Below are 19,378 nucleotides of genomic sequence, written 5' to 3'. Positions count from 1 at the left end.
GGGGCCCTGGCTTGCAGGTGTTGGAGGCTGCCCCTTTACTGATCTCACACACACACACGCGTGCCTGCTTTCCTGGGACCCCCCCACACACTCCACCAGCGCCACCACCGCCACCGCCACCGCCACAGCCGCCGCCGCCGCCAGCACCAGCAGCCACACCGCTTCTTAGCAAGCTCACTGCTGCCCAAATGCTCCCAGCCAGGGAACTCCACCAGCCTATTTATCCGAGCCCCGGGAAAGCTCCGTGACGTAGCTGCCCATATATGGACAGACAAAGCCCAGCCGAAGGGGCGCGACGTCACAATGGAAGCTCCTCACAATGGAACATTAGAAAGCAGGAAGCCGCTGCAGCCAGTGTTGCAGCGCTCGCATCGCTCGCGGTTCTAGTTAGCTGGAAAAAGAAAAGAAAGAAATAAAGAAAGAGAATGGAGAGGAGAAGGAGAGAAGAGAGGAAGAGAAAGCAGAGGGAAAAGGAGGGGAAAAGAGTTAGACTAAGGGAGGGGGGTGAAGGGGAGAAGAAATGAGAATTGCAGGGGAGAGGAAAGCAAGGCCCATGTTTCAGTTTTCATTTTTGTATCTACGTAGTGCGTTGCACATAGTAGGTGCTCAATAACTGTGTTGAATTTAATTGGGTGCAGGGGAGCGGAGTAGAGGGGAAAGTGGGAGGGGAGAGGTGAAGAGGGGAGAAACGAAGAGAGAAAATGGGGGAACAGAAGGGGAGAGGGGAGGAGGAGGGAAGAAGAGGAGGAAGCAGAGAAAAGAGGAGGGGAGAAGTGGGAAGGGAAAGGGAGAGAGAAGAGAGTAGTAGGTCCTTGCAATTGCCCAAATCTCGGGACGAAGTGCGAAGCGTTTTTGGAGTCAGGGTTGGGTTTGTAGGATGGGCCCCAGGAGAGAAGGGGAGGGGAAGGTAAGGCAGAGAGGAGGGGAGACGTAAAGGCGCTTCATATTTGAAAAAGCTGGAGCCACGTTTGTGTGTGTGTGTGTTCGTTTCCGCGCAAGTGCTCCCACAGCACTGTGTTATTTCATGTCGGTGAGGAGAGGGTGGGTTTATTGGGATTGGGAGTCGGTAGGGGGGTAGAGTTTGTTTGAAAAGTTTTAAAAATTGCAACCGAGTTAAAAACCCCGAAGTAAACAGGCGCTGATTTCTCTTTTATATCCCCGAAGACTAGGGGGAAAAGCTTGAGTCCCTGTGACACTCCCCCCCCGACCCCACCCACTTGGTGTGTCCTCAGTCTCCCCAAGGAACAGAGGTGACTTAGGGGTAGTCCATTTGCCAGAGCCCGACAGGTATCTTCCATCCAGAATTCCTGGAACTTTACTAATTAACTATAACCTCAACACTCTTCCTTCATCTCCTGAGTTCCAACTTAAGCACTCCCAGGCTCAATGGGTTACTAGGCTTTGCCTGGGAATCCAGCTGCTGGTCTGTGCAAGGGTCGGGGAGGGTAGAAAGGTGAAGTCGGGTTGGAGTCGGGGGTGCGGGGCATCAAATTGTCGGTGAGTTATAGATATCCCGTCCGCCGCCCCCCCCCCCCCGCCCCCCAGCAACTGCTTCCAGGTAAAGAAAGCCAATGAAAGCACCTTGCAAAGAGATGCCTCTGGCACAGAGGGACCACCTCCTGAACGTGTAACATTTCCTGAAAACTACTGTCCTACCTCGACACCTCCACCTCCCCTTCTCTCTCCCCCCCCCCCCCCAGCAACCAGGTAATCTGTGGGACTGGGGGAGAAGGGAGAATTGCTCCCGGGGCCTTCATCAGGGTTGTTGTTTCCGTTATCACCCGAAATCACTCAGGGGGGGGGGTCGTGGGTGCCAAATGAAATCTCGAACGGAGGTCTTAGCTACAGTTACGGCGGGTCTTGGGGGCTACTGATATCTCCCCAGGGGCCTGCTCTGTCAACACGTTACGGGGCCACTTGGCGTGGGGTGGGCGTAGGAACGACCCTTGTTTCTTTCCGTGGGAGGATTCCCTCCGCGGCGATTGTGGGGGCTGGGAGAGTCCCGTAACCCCCGAGGGCGCAGGGGGATGCTTGGCGAAGGGCACGGATTTCACCCGGTCGTGGGGATGGGCAAACGAGAGAATCCCCAGGTCCCCTTTGCGCAGGGCCTGGAGTCGGGGACAAGTGAGTGGGAGGAACTCCCAAGCCTCACATTTGGAGAGGGCGGATGGATGCCAGCAGCCTCTACCATCTCTTCCCTCCTCCGCTATGGGGACAGACTAGGGTTGGCAGAGCCAGCCCTTCTCTCTCCAAACCATCTACTGTCCTGAGAAGGTGCAGGGATTCCTACCTCCCCCTCCTCCCCACCCCACTCTTCTCGCACCCCTTCTAAAAAAAGCAGACTCCCCGAGGCTCCCCAGTTGCCACCCCCGAGGGAGCGGGGAGCAGCGGCCCAGGGCGCAGGCCCGAAAAGGGCCTCGCCTCAGCTCCGTCGCCCCCAGGGGCTGCGCTCTCCCAGCTGAGGCCCTGGCCGTGGGCGTGCGAGGTGTGTAAATGTGTGTGTGTGTGTGTGTGTGTGTGTGTTTGCGCGGCGCGCGTGGGGACGGGGGAGGAGGCTCGGGCGGCTGCAAGGAGGGTCGCGGGGCGGCGGGCCAAACGGGGAAGCTCCATAGAAGGAAAGGATCCGGTGACGCGGCGGTCGCGCCCCTTCTCGGGCTCGATTTGGCTGCCAATTCCGGTCTCTGGATTTGCATATTTTGGCTACAAGTGGAAAAGGGAAGAGAGCGGAACCCGCAGCCTTTAAAGGAACCACAGAGCCAGTCGCGTCACCCAAGGAGGCGGTCTGAAGGGCGGGAAGAATTAGCCCCGGCTCTTAGCCTCGGGTGGAGAGAAGGGCCGGGATGGGGGGTGGGGGGGTGGGGAGTGGGGGGGGGGGCAGGGCTGGGGAGGAGGAGGAGGAGGAATGGCAGCTGCCAGCTGCGCCCTCCCTCTGCACCCTAACCAGCCCTTGGGGTCGCGGTGCTTTCGGAAGCGGAGCCTCCCACGAGGGGCAGGGTCTGGACCGGACGGCGCGCAGGGATGCCCCCTCTCTCCCCCGAAGGAGGGAGGGAGGGAAGGAGGAAGTGGGAGGGCTCTGGCCACCCTGAGCCGGGATGGGAGAAGCCAGCAATCCGACCCTCCCGCCAGAGCCCTCCACACTCCCACTTTCCTGTCCCGGCACCTCGTACAAAGCTGCACAAAAGTCCGACTGGTGAAAGCTTCCTCCCCTACAGAATGCCGTTGGCCTCTTCAGCGATATCTGGGTAGCCGGGCTATTCTAGCTTTACTCCCCAGACACTGAGTTTTTGAGGAAGAGGGAAAGAGATGGGGTCAAACTAGGTGCGGGGTGGGGGTGGGAGGATATGTAGTTAAATTCCCTTGGATATACTTGTTGAGTGCCTTCTATGTGCACCGTGCTGTTATCTGGAAGAAGGATAGGAGTCTTCAAGGAGTTAATTAAAACCCTTTTTTGGGGGAGGGGGAGTGAGATAAGACATAAAAAATTAGACATTCACACAAAAAAAAATCCCTTTCAAGCTGTATTGGGTGCTGAGAGATGCTTGGCAGGGGTGGGGGAGGGGCGAAGAATATCAAAGTTTGGATAAAACACTACCTTTGACTTTCTGGCTAAGACACAATCCCATCTCCCCGCCCTGGCCATGACTGTAAAGACAAAACGACTAGCTGAGGTGCTCTTCCATCCAACGTATTGTTATTATATTAGAACCAAGAGGACAGAAGCCATTGAGAAGAATGCTGGGAGGAGGTGACAATGGGGCTTTTTAAGGATTAGCAGAAATGTAACAGTTGTCTATGAATATCATGAAACGACTAGGGAATAAAATGAAGCGCTGACTACCCTGCTACCCCTACCCCTCAGTGCTCCATTAAACGTTGATCCTTTTGAAATACCCCTTTGGATCCAGTGAAGTGGATCTGAAAAGGGAAAGGAGTGCTGCTTTCAGCAAGGTGCGCTATAATGGAAGTGGCTTTAGCTGTGGGTTCAAATGATGCCTCTGCAATTTTATGCAATTCACTTATAACTTAACAATTCACATTTTTCCCCCTCAGGGCCTCAGTTTTCTTTTTCATTAATTAAAGGGTATGGCTTAGGTGAGAAATTCTTAACTTAGGGTCCTTAGAACCCCAATGACAGAATTCATGAGGTCAGTGGACTTGGATGGCAAAAACAAATTACATTTTTATTTTCATTAATTCTAATTGAAACAACTCATCCTTCAATTACTTAAAAACGTGAATTTTGAGAAGGGATCCCACAGGCTGCCCAAAATTGTCAGAGGAGTCCATAACACAAAAGTTTAAGAACCCCTGCATTCGATTATATTAAAAGTCCTTTTCAACCTTATATTCCTTTGATTGAATGATTATAGGTTTGTAGGCTGCCCCAGGCTTCTGTAGAGCTGCTGTAGATAGTTTGGTGAAGAGTCTTCAGATCCAAGACTTATCGCTCAGTGTCTGGTCTAGGTGTGATCTGCAGAAAAGATCGTTCCCACCACTCACACCTCTCCCTCCCCAAGGACATCGGGGAAGAGCATAAGCTCAGGGGAGGGAAAGGGGCACACCTGTGTGAGTGATAGAGGCTGCTCCTGTAGACCCTGGCAACTCAGCTTCCTCTAGTGCCAAGTCCTGAGTTCCTCATGGAAAAATGCTGCTCATACCCTCTCTCCAGTGGAGGGGCCGAGGATGTTTGTCTTGGTTTCATTGGCAGGCCCAGGTGAGATTGCTAAGGGCCTAATTACCTGAGTTTGAAGACCTGAAACGTGTAGCAGAGCAAGTAGGCACTGGCTCAGTGTCCTCACCCTGGGAGATGGTGAAAGGCAAGCCCAGCCCCTTTGGTACCAGGTGCCAAGAGAACCCAACCCCAACCCCTGGCTCCTCTCTCTCTCTCTCTCTCTCTCTCTCTCTCTCTCTCTCTCTCTCTCTCTCTCTCTCTCTCTCTCTCTCTCTCTCTCTCTCTCTCTCTCTCTCTCTCTCTCTCTAGCTGTACCTTGGAGGTGGCATGGATGGATGGATATAAGCTCAGGGGTTCCAGGAGCTAGTGGCATTTTTCCCTTGGTTAATTCAAGGCAGACCCCTGGATAAGGGCTTGGGGCAGCAGTGCTCCAGATCCCAAATGCACAGAAATCGTTTTTTCCTCCAACCTGTCAATTTCCTAGTGGAATAAAATCTCCTAGAAGAGGATCAGGTAGGGATGGTATGGCAGTATCTTTCTTCAGGATCACTTTACTTTTCCTCTCCCTACTCACTACCTTCTCCTTTTCTCAAGGTGTCCAGCAGAGTCAGGGGGGTACCTCCTCTTTCCTATGAAAGTGTTCAGATAAATTCCTTCACTCTGAAGTGTTAAACACTTAATGTATTGGCTTTTCAGTAGGGGATTTGCATTTTAAAAGAGTACCACTGAGAACAGAATGTGCGTGTGTGTGTGTGTGTGTGTGTGTGTACTCGACTCTTTTCCATACCCCTTATATTACATCATCTGTGTATAAGACTTGTCCTGTATGTGAGGGCCTCATGGTTGAGAGACTATCTCTAAAATCCCCTTCTGGTGGGTTCCTACCTGTGTTTTTCTTTTCCTTGTGCCCCCCTCAGCCTCTCAGATTATCCCCAGGGCCCTGAGCAGGACTGAAAGTTCCCCAGTAGGTTTTCTACTAATACTAATTCTTGGTGGCATCTCATTGACAAACTAAGAGGCTAAGGGGAATTCAGAGGCAGATAGACGAGTGCTTGGGGCAGTAGAACACTGGGTTTGGAGTTGAGGACCTTGGTTCGAATTCTGACTCTGTCCTTTTACTACCTGTGTGAGCTTGAGTAAGTTTAGCTCTCTCTAGTTCAGTTTCTCCATCTGTAAAATGAGGGGATTGGACTGGATAATCTTGAAGGTCCCCTCGAGCTCTAAATCGGTGGTATCATGATGTGTATGGTTCCTGTGGTTAATATTAATTGAGCACCTACAGTCTGCTCTTTTCTTGGTGAGTCAGACAGAGATTCAAGAGATTCCTGTCCTCAGAGGGCCAGGTTGACACCCAGATCAAAGAGAAAGGGGGGAAAGATGGTGAAAGAAGATGAGATGAAGGTAAGAGAATGAACAAAACTGTAGGGAAATGAAGGGGCAACTTTATCACTATTGCTAATATCACAACCACCACCACAATAATAATAATACTTTAAAGCTTGCAAAATATCTTGCATGTATATTATGTCATTTGGGCCTCACAAAAATCCTCTAAAGAAAGTACTAACCTATATCCACAATCACCTATCAACTCTGCCCTTATAATAATCACAATAAAAATACAAAGTCACATTCACAGAGAATTTTCAAGGCTTACAGAGTGTTTTCCTTATGGCAATACTTTGAGGTAGGTAGTCTAAGTGTCACTTTTCTTATTTTAAACTGAGGTTGAGAGGTATGAAATGATTTTTGAGCATCAGGATTCAAACTTAAGTCTTCTGACCCCAAGATAAACATCCAATACCACCATCACCTAGCATTTGCTGTGTGGAGAACATTATTTTGCTTACTGAGGATATAAGGACTTATGCCATGGCCTCTGACCCCAAGGACACATAAATAGGTGCCTAACAGTACAAGGCTGGATATGTTGCCCACTTCCTTTGCCCGTTGCCAAGACTGAGCCACTTGCTGACTATTTGTCTCTTCTTGCCTTCTCATGTCTCCTTCTCCATGTATTTGTGCACACCATCACCACTTCTCATCTTCACTTATTAAAGCCCCTTTTCAAGGCCCAGCTTACCAGTTGCCTCTTCCTTGGAGCCTTCCCTGATCCCCTGTGAGAGAAGCTATCACTCCCTCCTTTAGTCTCTCTGGCCACTCTGTTTAACTCCTCTTCTGAACTTCATCATTTTCTAATTTTGTATGATAGGTATCTGTCTACCTGTCTCACCTTCCCCTTGCTAATCCCATCTCCCTCCCCATTAGGGTATAAGTTCCTTGGGGGAAGGAAATAGGTCATTTTTCATCTCTTCATATCCAGTGCTGAGCACAAAGTTAGTTTTTGTTGAATTGATTTGAATGGATTATCAAGAACAATTTGAATGAATTCAAATTGTCAAAAACACTTACCTAGGAATTAGAAGACCTTACTTCTCACTTGGATTCTGTCACTTAGTTGAGTGAGTTTGGGCAAATCACCTTCTGAACCTCAGTGTTACTGCCTTCTTTATTGATTTGTGAACCTCAAACTGTAAGGTAAAATCATCAGCACAAGGTATTATTCTATTAATTCCTTGAGGGCTGGCTGAGACAGCATCTTACTCACTTGTGTCTCCAAGAAGCCTGTATGGTACTTTGCATGTAATAAATCCTTAATATGTGTTTGTTGAATGCACATGCCAGGCACCTGAATGACTGGCAGTTCAGGAGTTTGGGGGCAAGAGAGAAGATCTCTGATGGGTGTGAGGTAGTCAGAGAAAGCTGCAGTGAAGATGTTTGTTGAAGGATGGGCAGGATTTGGGTAATCAGAGAAGAGTACATATGGTGCAGATTCATAGAACTTAAGATCTGGAAGAGACGTTAGAGGTCTGAAAAAAGGTTCCCTGATTTTACAAATGAGAATACTGAGGCCCAGAGAGAAGTTAAGTGACTCACAGGAAGTCAAATGCCTAGTGAGGTGCAAAGCCAGGACTTAAAGCCCAGGTCTTCTGACTTTAAGCTTAATGTTCTTTCTACTACAATGGAAGAGGAAGGAGAAGGAGTTGGAAAAGTCTTAATAGGAGGTCAGGGGTTCACTGAGAAGCTGACAGAAGAGGGACAGTATATGTGTTGTTTCCCAATGCAAATCTGAAATCATGCTCAAGTTCTAGGGCACTCAGGTGGGGAAGTGGTGGTTCAGGGGATTGAATCTCATGACCGGAGGACTTGCTGTATTAGTGCAGAGGGTACATGGAAATATTCAATTGAGTCATGTGTTCAGGTGGGTGTCATTCTCCCTGGGGGTCATAGTGGGACATCCCCTCTTCAGAGTAAAGAAGGATGGGTATCTATGTGAAAGGGACTCTTAGGGGATGGGACTTTTGGAAAGAGGAACTTGATGGTTGTAAATCAACCAGAAAAGAGAAAAGTGAATGAGTGTGAGATACACACACACACACACACCCACACACACAGAGTTGAAAGAGAAAGACAGTAGAGGACAGAGAGCCATCAGGAGGGGGAAAACAAAACACAGAATGACAAAGCTCAATATAGAGAGAAATATTGTTGGATATTCAAACAAGTGTTTGGTTGGAGGGAGGGAAGTGGGGAAAAGAGAGGAAATAGACACAGATATACAGGAAGAAAGAAAGGAGACGGGGAAAGGGAGAGAGAGAAATAAATGAGACAGAGAGACACGGAGATAGCCAATAGTAAGAGTCAGAGAGAATTAGTTGGGAGAGCTCAGCTACTTATTCTCATCATTCTCCTAGCAAACAGTCTCCTTTGCTAGGTGTGAGGAGGAGCTGCCCAGGCCCCACCTGTGGGACAGGTGCCTGAATTCCACATTACTGGTTGATCAGTCTCCTCCCCACCCCTTAGGGAAAACAATTGGGAAACGTGGAGATTGCAGTCTTCTGTAAACCTTGCACTCCTATCAGCTTCCAGTTATAGGGCCCTCCCCTGAGTGAGAAAATCTCTGACCCTTTCTCTCACTAGGTGAGGCATCTGAGGCTGCCCATTTGGTTTCTTGGGTGCAGATCAACAAGGTCAGAGATCTGGGAACAGAAAACTATGCTAGGCAATACCTCAATCACTCATCACTAGATCCCCTGCCTCTCCATAATAGCAATGCAGGGAAGGAAGGATAAGAAAAAAAATATTTATTTTTACTGGGTAATGGGGGGGGGCAGGGAGAGAAATAGATGGTGAGATAGAAACAAAGAGGGACAAAAGAAGACAAAGGGCTATGAAGGCACATCTACCTCTCTCTGTATACATCTATGTGTGTGTATGTTTAAAACTTCTTTAAGACTTTTGGTACATCCTGTGCATATGTATATATATGTGTATATGTTAGTATATGTATATATTTTTTATTTTTGTAATATTCATGTAGAGAGAAAAAATAGGTAGGGTTTGCTCAAGGGATGGAGATAACCCAACACATGAATGATGGAGTAGGAAACAGACCCGTGAAACTGTTTCTGACACATGGTATTGGGCAGATAAGGGACTGAGATATTGTTTCTTCTCATTTCCCTCCAAAAAAAATGCTTCCTGTCATGTTGAAATTCTCACTACCATAGAAGAGGAATGGATCCTATATGGATTAGTGCTAAGCAGGGTGGGGTGGAACCACCTTCTTTCTGGATTTCTATTTCTTTGAGTGGTCACGTTTCCTCATCTCTTGTTTAGTCATTTTTCAGTTCAGTTGGATGCTTCATGACCCCATTTGGGGTTTTCTTGGCAAAGATATTGGTGTGGTTTGCTATTTCCTTCTCCAGTTCATTTTACAGATGAAGGAACTGAGGAAAACAGGGTGAAGTGACTTGCCCAGGGTCACACAGCTAGTAAGTACCTGAGGCTGAATTTGAACTCAAGTCCTCCTGACTTCAGGACTGGTAGTCTATCCACTGTGCCACCTACCTCCCCTGATATGGTAGATGGAATAAGGGTTCTGGAATCAGAGAACCTGGGTTCAAATCCTGTTTCTGACATTTATTATTTGTGTTATCTCAGGCAGGTCACAATCTCTTTGGTCCTCTTTTTCCTCATTTGTAAAAACGAGGGGGAATGGATTACATTTTCCTGAGTATCCTTTTAGTTCTTGATGTATTATATGACCCTGAAAGATCAGTTTCTTTTCTCTCACCATATTTAGGATTTTCCTCGTGGGGTGGAGTCCACAATCCCTTCTGGCTTCAGATTTACAGAGCAGTGTCTCAGCCAGGAAGGAGGAGGACTAAGGCAAGTTGTATAAAGCGACCAGGTGCTGCTGGAGTAGGGAAGGGTGGGAAGGAATTAAGCAAAAGCAACAGGAACCTCGTGAACTGAATGGCAGTGACTCTTGGCACTTTTCATCTTCAAAGTACCAAATGCACTATAACTAAACCAGGGTGTGAGTGAAGAGCCATAAGTTCTACAGTTCAGAAAGGGAAACTGAGGCCAGTGAAGAGAGAGAGAGAAGTGACCTAAAGTTGGGAGAGAAAAAAGAGGTGATAAATATAGTGGTTGGAGTCATTAGTCTGTTTGCTAGTCAGTGTGGCCATGTGACTGTGGATACTGAGCCTTCATTTCCTCAGTTGTAAAATGGGGATAATGATACCTTACTACGTGTTGCCTGTGATTGTGGTGACGAAAGCACTTCGTAAACCATAAAGGGCTATATAAATTTGAAGTGTAATTATTTCATGGAGAGTTAGAAAGATCAGGGCCCATAATTCTTCCAAAGTCTTCACTATTCAAAGTTTGACTTTTATTTACAGCAAGGGTATCTCCTGTTGCTAATTCAGCAGATGAGGGAGTGAGGTTGAGAGATATATGAATTGAGGCAGAGAAATCCAAATTAGTTTGGATATAGTCAAGGAGGGCTTTTCATAAGGTCTTAGTGGAGGGTTAGGCAATTAAGCAGCTAGAGGCCTACTGGTGATCACCTGGCTCGTGGTGTTGGCTGCCCTTGGGAATATCTGGTTCCTAGTTATGATGGGAAAGGCCCAGAACCAAATTCTTGTGGATTCATTTAGAGTCAAGGTTTTCTGAGTCAATCAGTTCTATTTCTACTTGACTGATGGGTTCTCTTTATTCACCCACCCCAAAGATCCCAAAAGCATCAAATAAAGCCCCATATATTATTTTAAAGATGGTTTAAATTTTTTTAACTTAATATTTTTAATTTCATGTAAAAAATTAACATTCATTTAAAAAAATCTTGAGTTCCAAATTTTCTCTCTCCTTCCCCTTCTTTCCTCCTTAAGAAGGCAAGTAACTTGATATAGATTGTACATATGAAGTCATGCAAAACATATTTCCATATTAGCTGTGTTGTAAAAGAAAACATAGACCAAAACAAGAAAGCAAAAATGTATGCTTTGATTTGCTTTTATACTCCATCAGCTCTTTTTCTGGAGGTGAATAGTCCTTCAAAATTGTCTTAGATCATTGTATTGCTCAGAATAGCTAAGTCATTCCAGTTGATCATCAAACAATATTGCTGTTACTGTGTACAATGCTTTCCTGGTTCTGCTCACTTCACCTTGAATCAGTTCATATAAGTCTTCCTAGATTTTTCTGAAACTATCCTGCTCATCACAGTAGTATTCCATCTCACTCATATACCACAATTTATTCAGCCATTCCCCAACTGATGGGCATCCTCTCAATTTCCTATTCTTTCCCATTATGAAAAAACAGTTGCTATAAATATTTTTGTATATATATAGGTCCTTTTCCTTTTTCTCTGATATCTTTGGGATATAGACCTTGTGATGGTTTTGCTGGGTCAAAGGGTATGTATAGTTATATAGTCCTTTAAAGCCCCATATATTGTTTTTTTAATTTAAAATTTTTTTCTTTTATTAATTTGTTTATTTCCTTTTAGTTTACAGGATTCAATTCCACAATTCCTTGAGTTTCACATTTTGTCCCCCTCCCTCCCCTCCCCGCCATGGCGGCTTATAGACAAGTATAGGATCTGTAAATACTTTCACATTACTGTATACATTAGTCAGGTTATAAGGACCGATTGTACCAGCTGGAATGAGAAATGGTAAAGAGGACATAAAACCAAATAAGAGAAGGAAAAAGATCAGGTATTTTGCTTCCACCTGGATATAATCTTAGTTCTTTCTAATTCTTTCTCTGGATGCACATATTTCTCTCCATCATGAGTCTTTTGGGATTGACTTATATCACTGCATTGCTGAGAAGAGTCCAGTCTATCAAATTATGTCATCACACATAGGTTGTGTCTGTAATTGTGTATGAATTTCTCCTGGTTCTACTCTTCTCTCTCAGCATCAGTTCTTTTAAGCCTCTCCAGGTAAATATGAAGACCGTCTGCTCCTCGTTTCTTATAGCACAATAGTATTCCATAACATGCATATACCACAACTTGTTCAGCCATTCCCCAATTGATGGGTATCCCCTTAATTTCCAATTCTTTGCTACCACAAAAAGAGCTGCTATAAACATTTTTGTACATATGGGTCTTTCTCCCATTTCTATGATCTCTTTGGGATATAACCCTAGGAGTGGTATTGCTGGATCAAAGGGTATGAAAGTATTTATAGCCCTTTGGGCATAATTCCAGATTGCTCTCCAGAAAGGCTGGATCAGTTCACAACTCCACCAGCAATGCATTGTTCCAATTTGTTCATTGTTCCAAGCAACCAGTGTTCCAATTTGCCCACATCCTCTCCAGCATTTGTCATTTTCCTGTTTTGTCATCTTAGCCAATCTGACTGGTGAGATGTGGTACCTCAGAGTTGTTTTGATTTGCATTTCTCTAATCAATAGTGAATTAGAGCATTTCTTCATGTGCTTATAGATATCTTTAATTTCTTTCTCTGAAAACTGCCTGTTCATATCCTTTGACCATTTATCAATTGGGGAATGACTTGTATTCTTATAAATTTGACTCAATTCTCTGTATATTTTAGAAATGAGTCCTTTGTCAGAGACATAGGTTGTAAAGATTCTTTCCCAATTTCCTACCTCCCTCTTAATCTTGGTTACATTGGCTTTGTTTGTACAGAAACTTTTCCATTTCATGTAGTCAAAATTATCCATTTTACATTTTATAATGTTCTCTAATTCTTGTTTAGTCATAAAGTCTTTCCCTCTCCACAAGTCTGATAGGTAAACTATTCCTTGTTTTAGGAGACTGCTTACAGTCTCAACCTTTATACCTAGATCATGCACCCATTTAGACTTGATTTTGGTATATGGTGTTAGATAATGGTCTATGCCCAGTTTCTGCCATACTATATTCCAGTTTTCAAGCCCCATATATTGTTAATATCATCCCTGTTTTCACTAGGAAACTGAGTCAGGAAAGATAAGGTAGCTGCCCCTGTTTTGGTTGCTTACTATTTACCAATTGACCTCAGAAACTGATCACAAAGCTGGGAAAAAAGAAACCAGGAGTCCTTTGCCCCAAGTCTCTGGCCCCAGGGAACTCAACAGCACCTAAATACACACTCACCATGAGTCACTGACAGCATCAAAATACCTTCCAGTTTCCTCATCATACTGGTAGTCCTTGTGGGGATTTTTCATTAGGTCAATAATTAAAGCAGGTAGGTATCATCAGTGACTGAGGCACCTGGTTTTCCTCTGAACTGAAGCCCAGTTTCACAGCCTTAACAGCTTAGCTTTATGGGTCAGGCAGATTTGCCGTTAGGTTCCCTGAGAAACTCAATTCTCAGATTTCTTGCCCTCCATTCTGTAAGTTTATTCCACCCTTAGTTCCAGCTTCTCCCTGACACATCCTCCCATTCTGAGTTCAAATTCTAATGGAGTCTGTAGAGAAGGACAGAGGAGGTGGAGTACTCTGAATGGGTCCAGTCAGTGGGTTGAAGGGTATACTTGGGATGAGCATGGATGAGTTTGGCTGCCAATTCCTGTGCTCTGATAACCTGTTCAATCCAGGTCTCTTAAAATCTTAGCAGATTGGTTCTTACAGGATATCATAGTAGATGAAGAGCCGATGGTTATGATGATGATGGGGAAAGAATCCTTTTAACATTACTTTATCAAACAGTCTCCCTTATTCTTAAACCTATATTCAAAATCATGGGACTTTCTTCTGAAGACACTAGGCTTTACCGTTCTAATTCCTGCCCTATCCAGGTTTTACCCCTTCAATCACTCAGCATTCCTGGTCTATCTACTCAAGTCCCTTTTTGATACTTCCTTAGAGCAGAGAGGTGACCTTTGTTTCCCAAAGGCTATGCCAATTGGAGCACAGGTCCTGCCAAGATAGAAGGGTTTTGTATCCAAGTGTGGTGATGAAGTTTGCCTAGCTAAGGTTGGAGAGACTTAATTCCAGGTTGATTGCCTAGTGATGAAATTTTTAACCATAGAAACTCATGAAAACTGTCTACTAAGGTATACTTAAACTGTATAGGTGTCTCGAGCTGTATGAGCGGAGGTATTTACAGAGAACATTTTCAATACAGTGAAGTACTGAAACCTACCACACTTTATCCTTTGTTTCCTCCTGGTAGAACATAAGCTTCTTGAGGATAGGGAATGTTTAAATTGTTTTAATTTTGTCTTTGGATCCTCTTTCTAACATAGTGCTTGGAATAGAATTAGATTAGATTCTCATTTTTAAAAATGGGAGGAAAGTTCTCTATTAAGATTTGAGTTTTACAGATAAAGAAACTGAGGCCTAGAGAGGTAAAATAACTTGCCTAGTCACAGAACTAGTGTCAGAGCTGATGCTTGAACTCAGATCCAATTCCTTTATCAAACTACACTATACTACTTCTAAAGTCTATGGAATGATTGCTGTGGTGTATTTACATATTAGAAGCCTTTTGGGATTCTTGACCCACTCTTGTTCCTTCTCCTTCCCTCTCCCAGTGCTTTTTATTGGTCCCTTATATCTTTGTCACATTTTACCTTGTGTCAGTTATTCATGCCTCTATTTCCCAACCAACTAGATGGTTAAACTAAACCCAATGAAGTCAGGGACCAGGTCTTATTTATCTTTTTTTTCCCCACCCCATCCTCACCCCCAACCTGGAACTTGGTTCTGCACATAAATAATGCCTTCAAAAGAGCTATTGAACACAAGATTTGGAGTCAGAAGATCAGGTGTTAAAACCAGAACACTGGTACCTGCTGTCAGAGTGCCTTGGTCAAATCAGTTCACATCATCTTGGCTCAGTCTTCTTATATGTAAAATGAGGGGATTTGTCTAAATAATCTCTAAAGTTCCCTTCCTATGACCTTACCTATGTACAATAACAATGGTGTTAGCAGTGGAAAGGGTCACTTAGTCCAAAAGTTGGTCATTTATAGATGGGAAGACCAGAGTGGTGAGATTAAAGGATCTGCCCAGGGCCAAACAGGCAATAAATAGCAGGAACAAGATGCAAACCTGTTCTCAGACTCCAAATACAAATTTTTCACTCTACTACCCTGAATTTTGGGCAAAAGAATCATACTTAAAATGCTCTCGAGGTGCTCTCTACTTAAAGAAACCAGAGATAATGAAGCGTTCTGCAGGGTTAATAATCTCTCTTGTGGATCCTGGCTCTTATTTTTTGGCATTTCGTTCCCACTTTTAGTAAATAGATTTATGGGTGGACGTAATTAAGAGTGGCACAGAAGGGGAAGGCAGGAGGAAATGCAATCTGCATTGGTCAAGGAAGGCTGGGGAATAGGAGGGAATGAGGATAAAGAAGACTGCTATTGGAATCCACTGACACCTATTGGAATCCTCTGACACCTACCAGCTGTGTGACCCTGAGAGTTATTTCAGCTTTCAGATTCTCAGTTTCTTCATCTGTAAAGCACTTAATAAAGTTGCTGTGAGAATCCAGTGAGAGTGTTGTGGAAGAACTTGGTGACTATTAAAGCGCTCTATAGAGACGATCTCTTATAAATAAATGAAACCACGGAACCCTAAAATATCATAGAGTCCCTCTTCACTTTTGCACTTAGGGGAAACCCGAGACATTGCCTGCGAGCCCAGTGGTCCTAGACAATTATTCTCAACCGTACCCGCGTGATCTCGGAACTCACCGACTTCAAAACTTGACTTCAGGAGCAAGGTAAATAGAGAGAGGCTGGGAGACACACCTCCTGACAGCTGGCGGTCTCCAGAGCGCCAGAAGCTACTTTCCCCTAACTAAGGAAGACGGAGTGGGGGAAGGGCTTCTTAGGTGTTTGTGTCAGGGCTCTTGTATGAGTGTGGTGAGGGGTGGGTGGGAGGAGGAGAGTAAGGGGTGGGGAAGAGGCAAGGGCAGGGATGCTGGCATCAGCAACCGGAGGCGGATCTGGGAGCCTTGGTCCTCGCTTTCGTCTCTACTCCTTGAGGGTAGGGACTGGTTTGTCGCTGTTTTTGCTTCCTTGTATTCCTAGCGCTTAGCTAATCATTTAATAAACGTTGGTTGACTGACCGCTCTTTGCATCACTCATCCCTATTCCTCCCCAAGATGGGACTGAAGCTCTTACCCCTTGCTTTCCTCCTGGAGAGGACCGGGCACCTTAGGGCTACACGAAAAGTGTGCCTGAAGAAGAGCTCTGAAGTCTTAGAAGGGGCTGGGGGTAGGTGGACAGGTGGACAGGTTGAGGAGCTGGACTGAGTTCCAAATCTCAGAACCGCAGCTTCCTGTGCTCTCCTCCCCCATCCATCTATCCTGGCACTCTGGGCAGAGGCCGAGGCTTCTTCCTGACCTCGAGCGAAAGAAAAAGTAGCCCTAGTGGAAATTCAGACTCACCCCAGGACCTCGCCCCACTTCCCTTCCTCAGCCACACTTGGGGCGGGCGCCACAGAGTATTTCGGGCTCGAAAACAAAGCGTCAGATCTATTTGAGGGAGTCTTGTTCCATTGGAGCCCAAGCTTGGGGTTCTGCGGCTGCCCGGGGCTCAGCCACTTCCCCCGGGACCTGACGCGTTTCCCCTCCACCGTTGCCCGATTTAGCAAGTCCGACGCGCCACTTTCAGCCTCAGCTTCTCCTTTCCCTCCCTGGCCTCTGCTGGAGATTGGGCCGAAGGGGGGAGCGACTGGGGGGGGGGGGCTGTAGGGGGAGGGGATCTTGCCATTGCCCATTAGTAGAAAGGGGAAGGTAGAAGACAAGTTTCCCAGTTTGTATCTGGTCAGATCCCCGAACCCTTCGCTCATCGAGGCAGCTAGTCCTGGAGGGAGGTAGGGGGTGGGGTGGGGACAGGTGGCGTGGGCTTTTGTGGGTTAGATTCCACGTGAATGCCCATAGTGGCGTCGTGTGTCTCTGCTGATGGCTGGTAGGCATGGTCATCGTTTTCATACACAAGGGGTGCCCTGCACTATGTGGAATAACGTGTGTAGACAGTTCGAATGGATGCCTAGAGAGCTGAGTGATGCTGTATGTTGTACAGTATTTGCATAGTGGGGTTTTGTGTGGGCTGCTGAATTTACGATATGTGCTCTATGTGTGTGTGCCATGTCTGTATGTCACCCTACAGAAATGGGTTTTTAAGAGGGACAATGTGGTATAGTGATATAGTAGAAGGGACACTGGAGCTGGAGTCGAAGGGCCTGATTCTGTCTTTCTTATCTGTGAGAACTGAGGTAGGTCACTTAGGATCACATATCTAGAAGAGAACTAAAATGTTACGTAGTTCAACCCCCTCTTTTTGCAGATGAGGAAACCGAGGCTCAGATAGGTTAAATGACTTACCCAAGGTCACACTAAGAGTGAAAGTACCAGGATTAAAACTCAGGCCCTGTGACTCCAAAATGATCTTCGTAGGATTGTGAATTTAGATCAGGAAGGACCTTAGGGATCATTTGAATCCTACTGTACTCCAGGTTGCATAGGAGGAAACTGAATGTTAGAGAAATTCAATGATTTTCTACAATTAGTGTCTGAGGTGGGACTTGAACGGAGAGGTCATCCTGTCTTCAAGTCCAGTGCCATAGTCACTATACCAGGCTGATTCTCTATCAAATGATTGAGTTGAATTAAATAATGTCTAAAGTAGTTTACAGCTTCAAAATCCTATGATTCTTGGGGCCATGGATCTCGGTAGGCGTGTGTGTCACCTGTGTCATCGAACTCTTTCTGGGGGTCTGGCAAGGGGATGTGTGTGTGTATTCACTTCTTCATTCCAGATGACCTTCCACTCCTCTACCTGGGGCATATACTCCACATTCTTTTCCCCTATCCAAATCCCCCCCCCCCCCCCCCATTCTCCAAATTCCTCTTCAAGTACCCTCTAGAACTTCTAGGAAGCCCCTGAGCCTATAGGAACCTCTTTCCCTTTTTGTAATACTGCCTTGCATGAAATATTTTGGCTTTGAAGTCAGAGGGCATGGAATCAAATCCCATCTCTGCCACGAACTGTGGAACTTGGAGGCAAGCTGCTTGACCTCTCTGGCCTGAATTTCCTCATCTGTATAATGAGGGGGTTGGTTGGCCTCTGAGGGCCCTTCTAGCTATAAATCTATGATTTGTGAACTCATATTAGTCTTCTCTCCTCTTAATAATAATGTGTGGCTCTGTACCAGCTTCCTTTTGTATCAGTGCTGAGCACATGATAGGTTCTCCATAACCATATATCATCAGCCTACTGTGTGCAAATGCCTATGAGTACATGAGTGTATACAAGGCCTCTAGTGTGTGTGGGGAAATGCCAGTGTATCTGGGTCTATTTATGGCCATTGCAGTACACTTCCGGACTTCACAATTGTTGGGCGTGTTTCATATCTCTGCTGAAGGAAATACAAACACCTAACTTACTGTCTTTGAGGCTTCTACTTTCACTTTATGAGTGGAGCCAAACATGGTGGGTGTACCAAGATGGGGGGTGGGGGTGGGAATCAAGATTGTCTGGCAGAAATGTGAGCTTCTGAGAGTCTCACCAGACTCCTGGTTAACTCCTCTTCCTTTATTTAACCCAGTGCTCCCTGGTCAGTGAGTTAAAGATTATTTGCTAGGGAGGAAATAAAGGTCATCTCTTCTTCCTCATCTTTACTCTCACCATAAGAAAAACCTGGCTCCAGGTAGCTGAGGTACAAATGGGGGACACTTGGAGCTCTCAGTGCTATTGCTCAGCACTCCTCTTTGGGCATGTGAGGGGGATAGACCTCCTTTTTGCTTTCCAAACCTACACCTTATGATCCTGCTTCCTAAGTGGGATTTTCTATTCTGAGATTTTTTAAGCCAAATGTTCTCAGTTCTTTCTCATGTTACAGTACATTATGAGTCTCTATTTCACCCTTCCCTCTTCCCTCCCCCCAGGGAGGGTGAGAGTCTGGAGGTAGTGGGCTGGGGAAGACCAAGATGCCACATTGACCCCTCACTCCCACCCAGTGCATCTCGTGAAATATTTTTTAGAGCTGGAAAGGACATTAGAAACCAACCCCTTCATTTCACAAAGGAAGAGTCTGAGGCCCAGAGGGGTGGAAGGTCAAGATCACACAGCAAGCAAAAGGACCTGGTACTCTTAGGGCAGTAGGATTTTAGAATTGGAAGGGATCATAGAGATCCTTTAGTTCAGCTGAGTTCGTCTTAGAGATAAGAATATTAAAGCCCTGAGAAGAAAAAGGACCCACCCAAAGTCATAGTGGTACCACAGGCTAGCAGAGATTCAAAACTCGTACTCCAGCCTCCAGCCCAAGATCGTTTCCACTGGGCCATTCTAGTAAGTCTTCCATCCCTCTTTCTATCTCTTCACCTTTTCCTTTCTTCTCCCATTCACTCACCTCTCCCCCCCCCCCCCCCCCCC

General features: G+C 45.8%; 2 protein-coding genes and 1 long non-coding RNA gene across 5 annotated transcripts in view; 1 reads left to right on the top strand and 2 right to left on the bottom strand.

Moving 5' to 3' along the window:
- The window catches only part of BIN3 (bridging integrator 3), a 227,159-nt gene that overhangs the window by 94,731 nt on the left and 113,050 nt on the right, over positions 1 to 19,378 (bottom strand). The gene's annotated exons all lie outside the window — the stretch shown is intronic.
- The window catches only part of LOC138152033 (uncharacterized), a 74,931-nt gene continuing 56,504 nt past the window's right edge, over positions 952 to 19,378 (top strand). The window contains exon 1 of one of the 3 annotated variants that reach the window (XR_011166005.1): positions 952 to 1,026. This is a non-coding gene — a long non-coding RNA (uncharacterized lncRNA). Of the gene's footprint in view, positions 1,027 to 15,419; positions 15,721 to 19,008; positions 19,295 to 19,378 lie in introns of those variants that run through there. The other 2 variants (XR_011166002.1, XR_011165999.1) reach the window with 2 other exon arrangements.
- The window catches only part of PEBP4 (phosphatidylethanolamine binding protein 4), a 416,346-nt gene continuing 401,130 nt past the window's right edge, over positions 4,163 to 19,378 (bottom strand). Inside the window, exon 10 of the mRNA XM_069075686.1 lies at positions 4,163 to 4,471. Coding sequence (XP_068931787.1) covers positions 4,461 to 4,471 — 11 coding nt within the window. The 3' untranslated portion in view covers positions 4,163 to 4,460. The remainder of the gene's footprint in view (positions 4,472 to 19,378) is intronic.

Source organism: Petaurus breviceps, unplaced genomic scaffold (assembly GCF_028583685.1).
Source record: "Petaurus breviceps papuanus isolate PSGF00001 unplaced genomic scaffold, PetGlider_PUasm1.0 90919, whole genome shotgun sequence".
NCBI lineage: Eukaryota > Metazoa > Chordata > Mammalia > Diprotodontia > Petauridae > Petaurus > Petaurus breviceps.
This window is presented reverse-complemented; position numbering and strand designations above follow the sequence as displayed.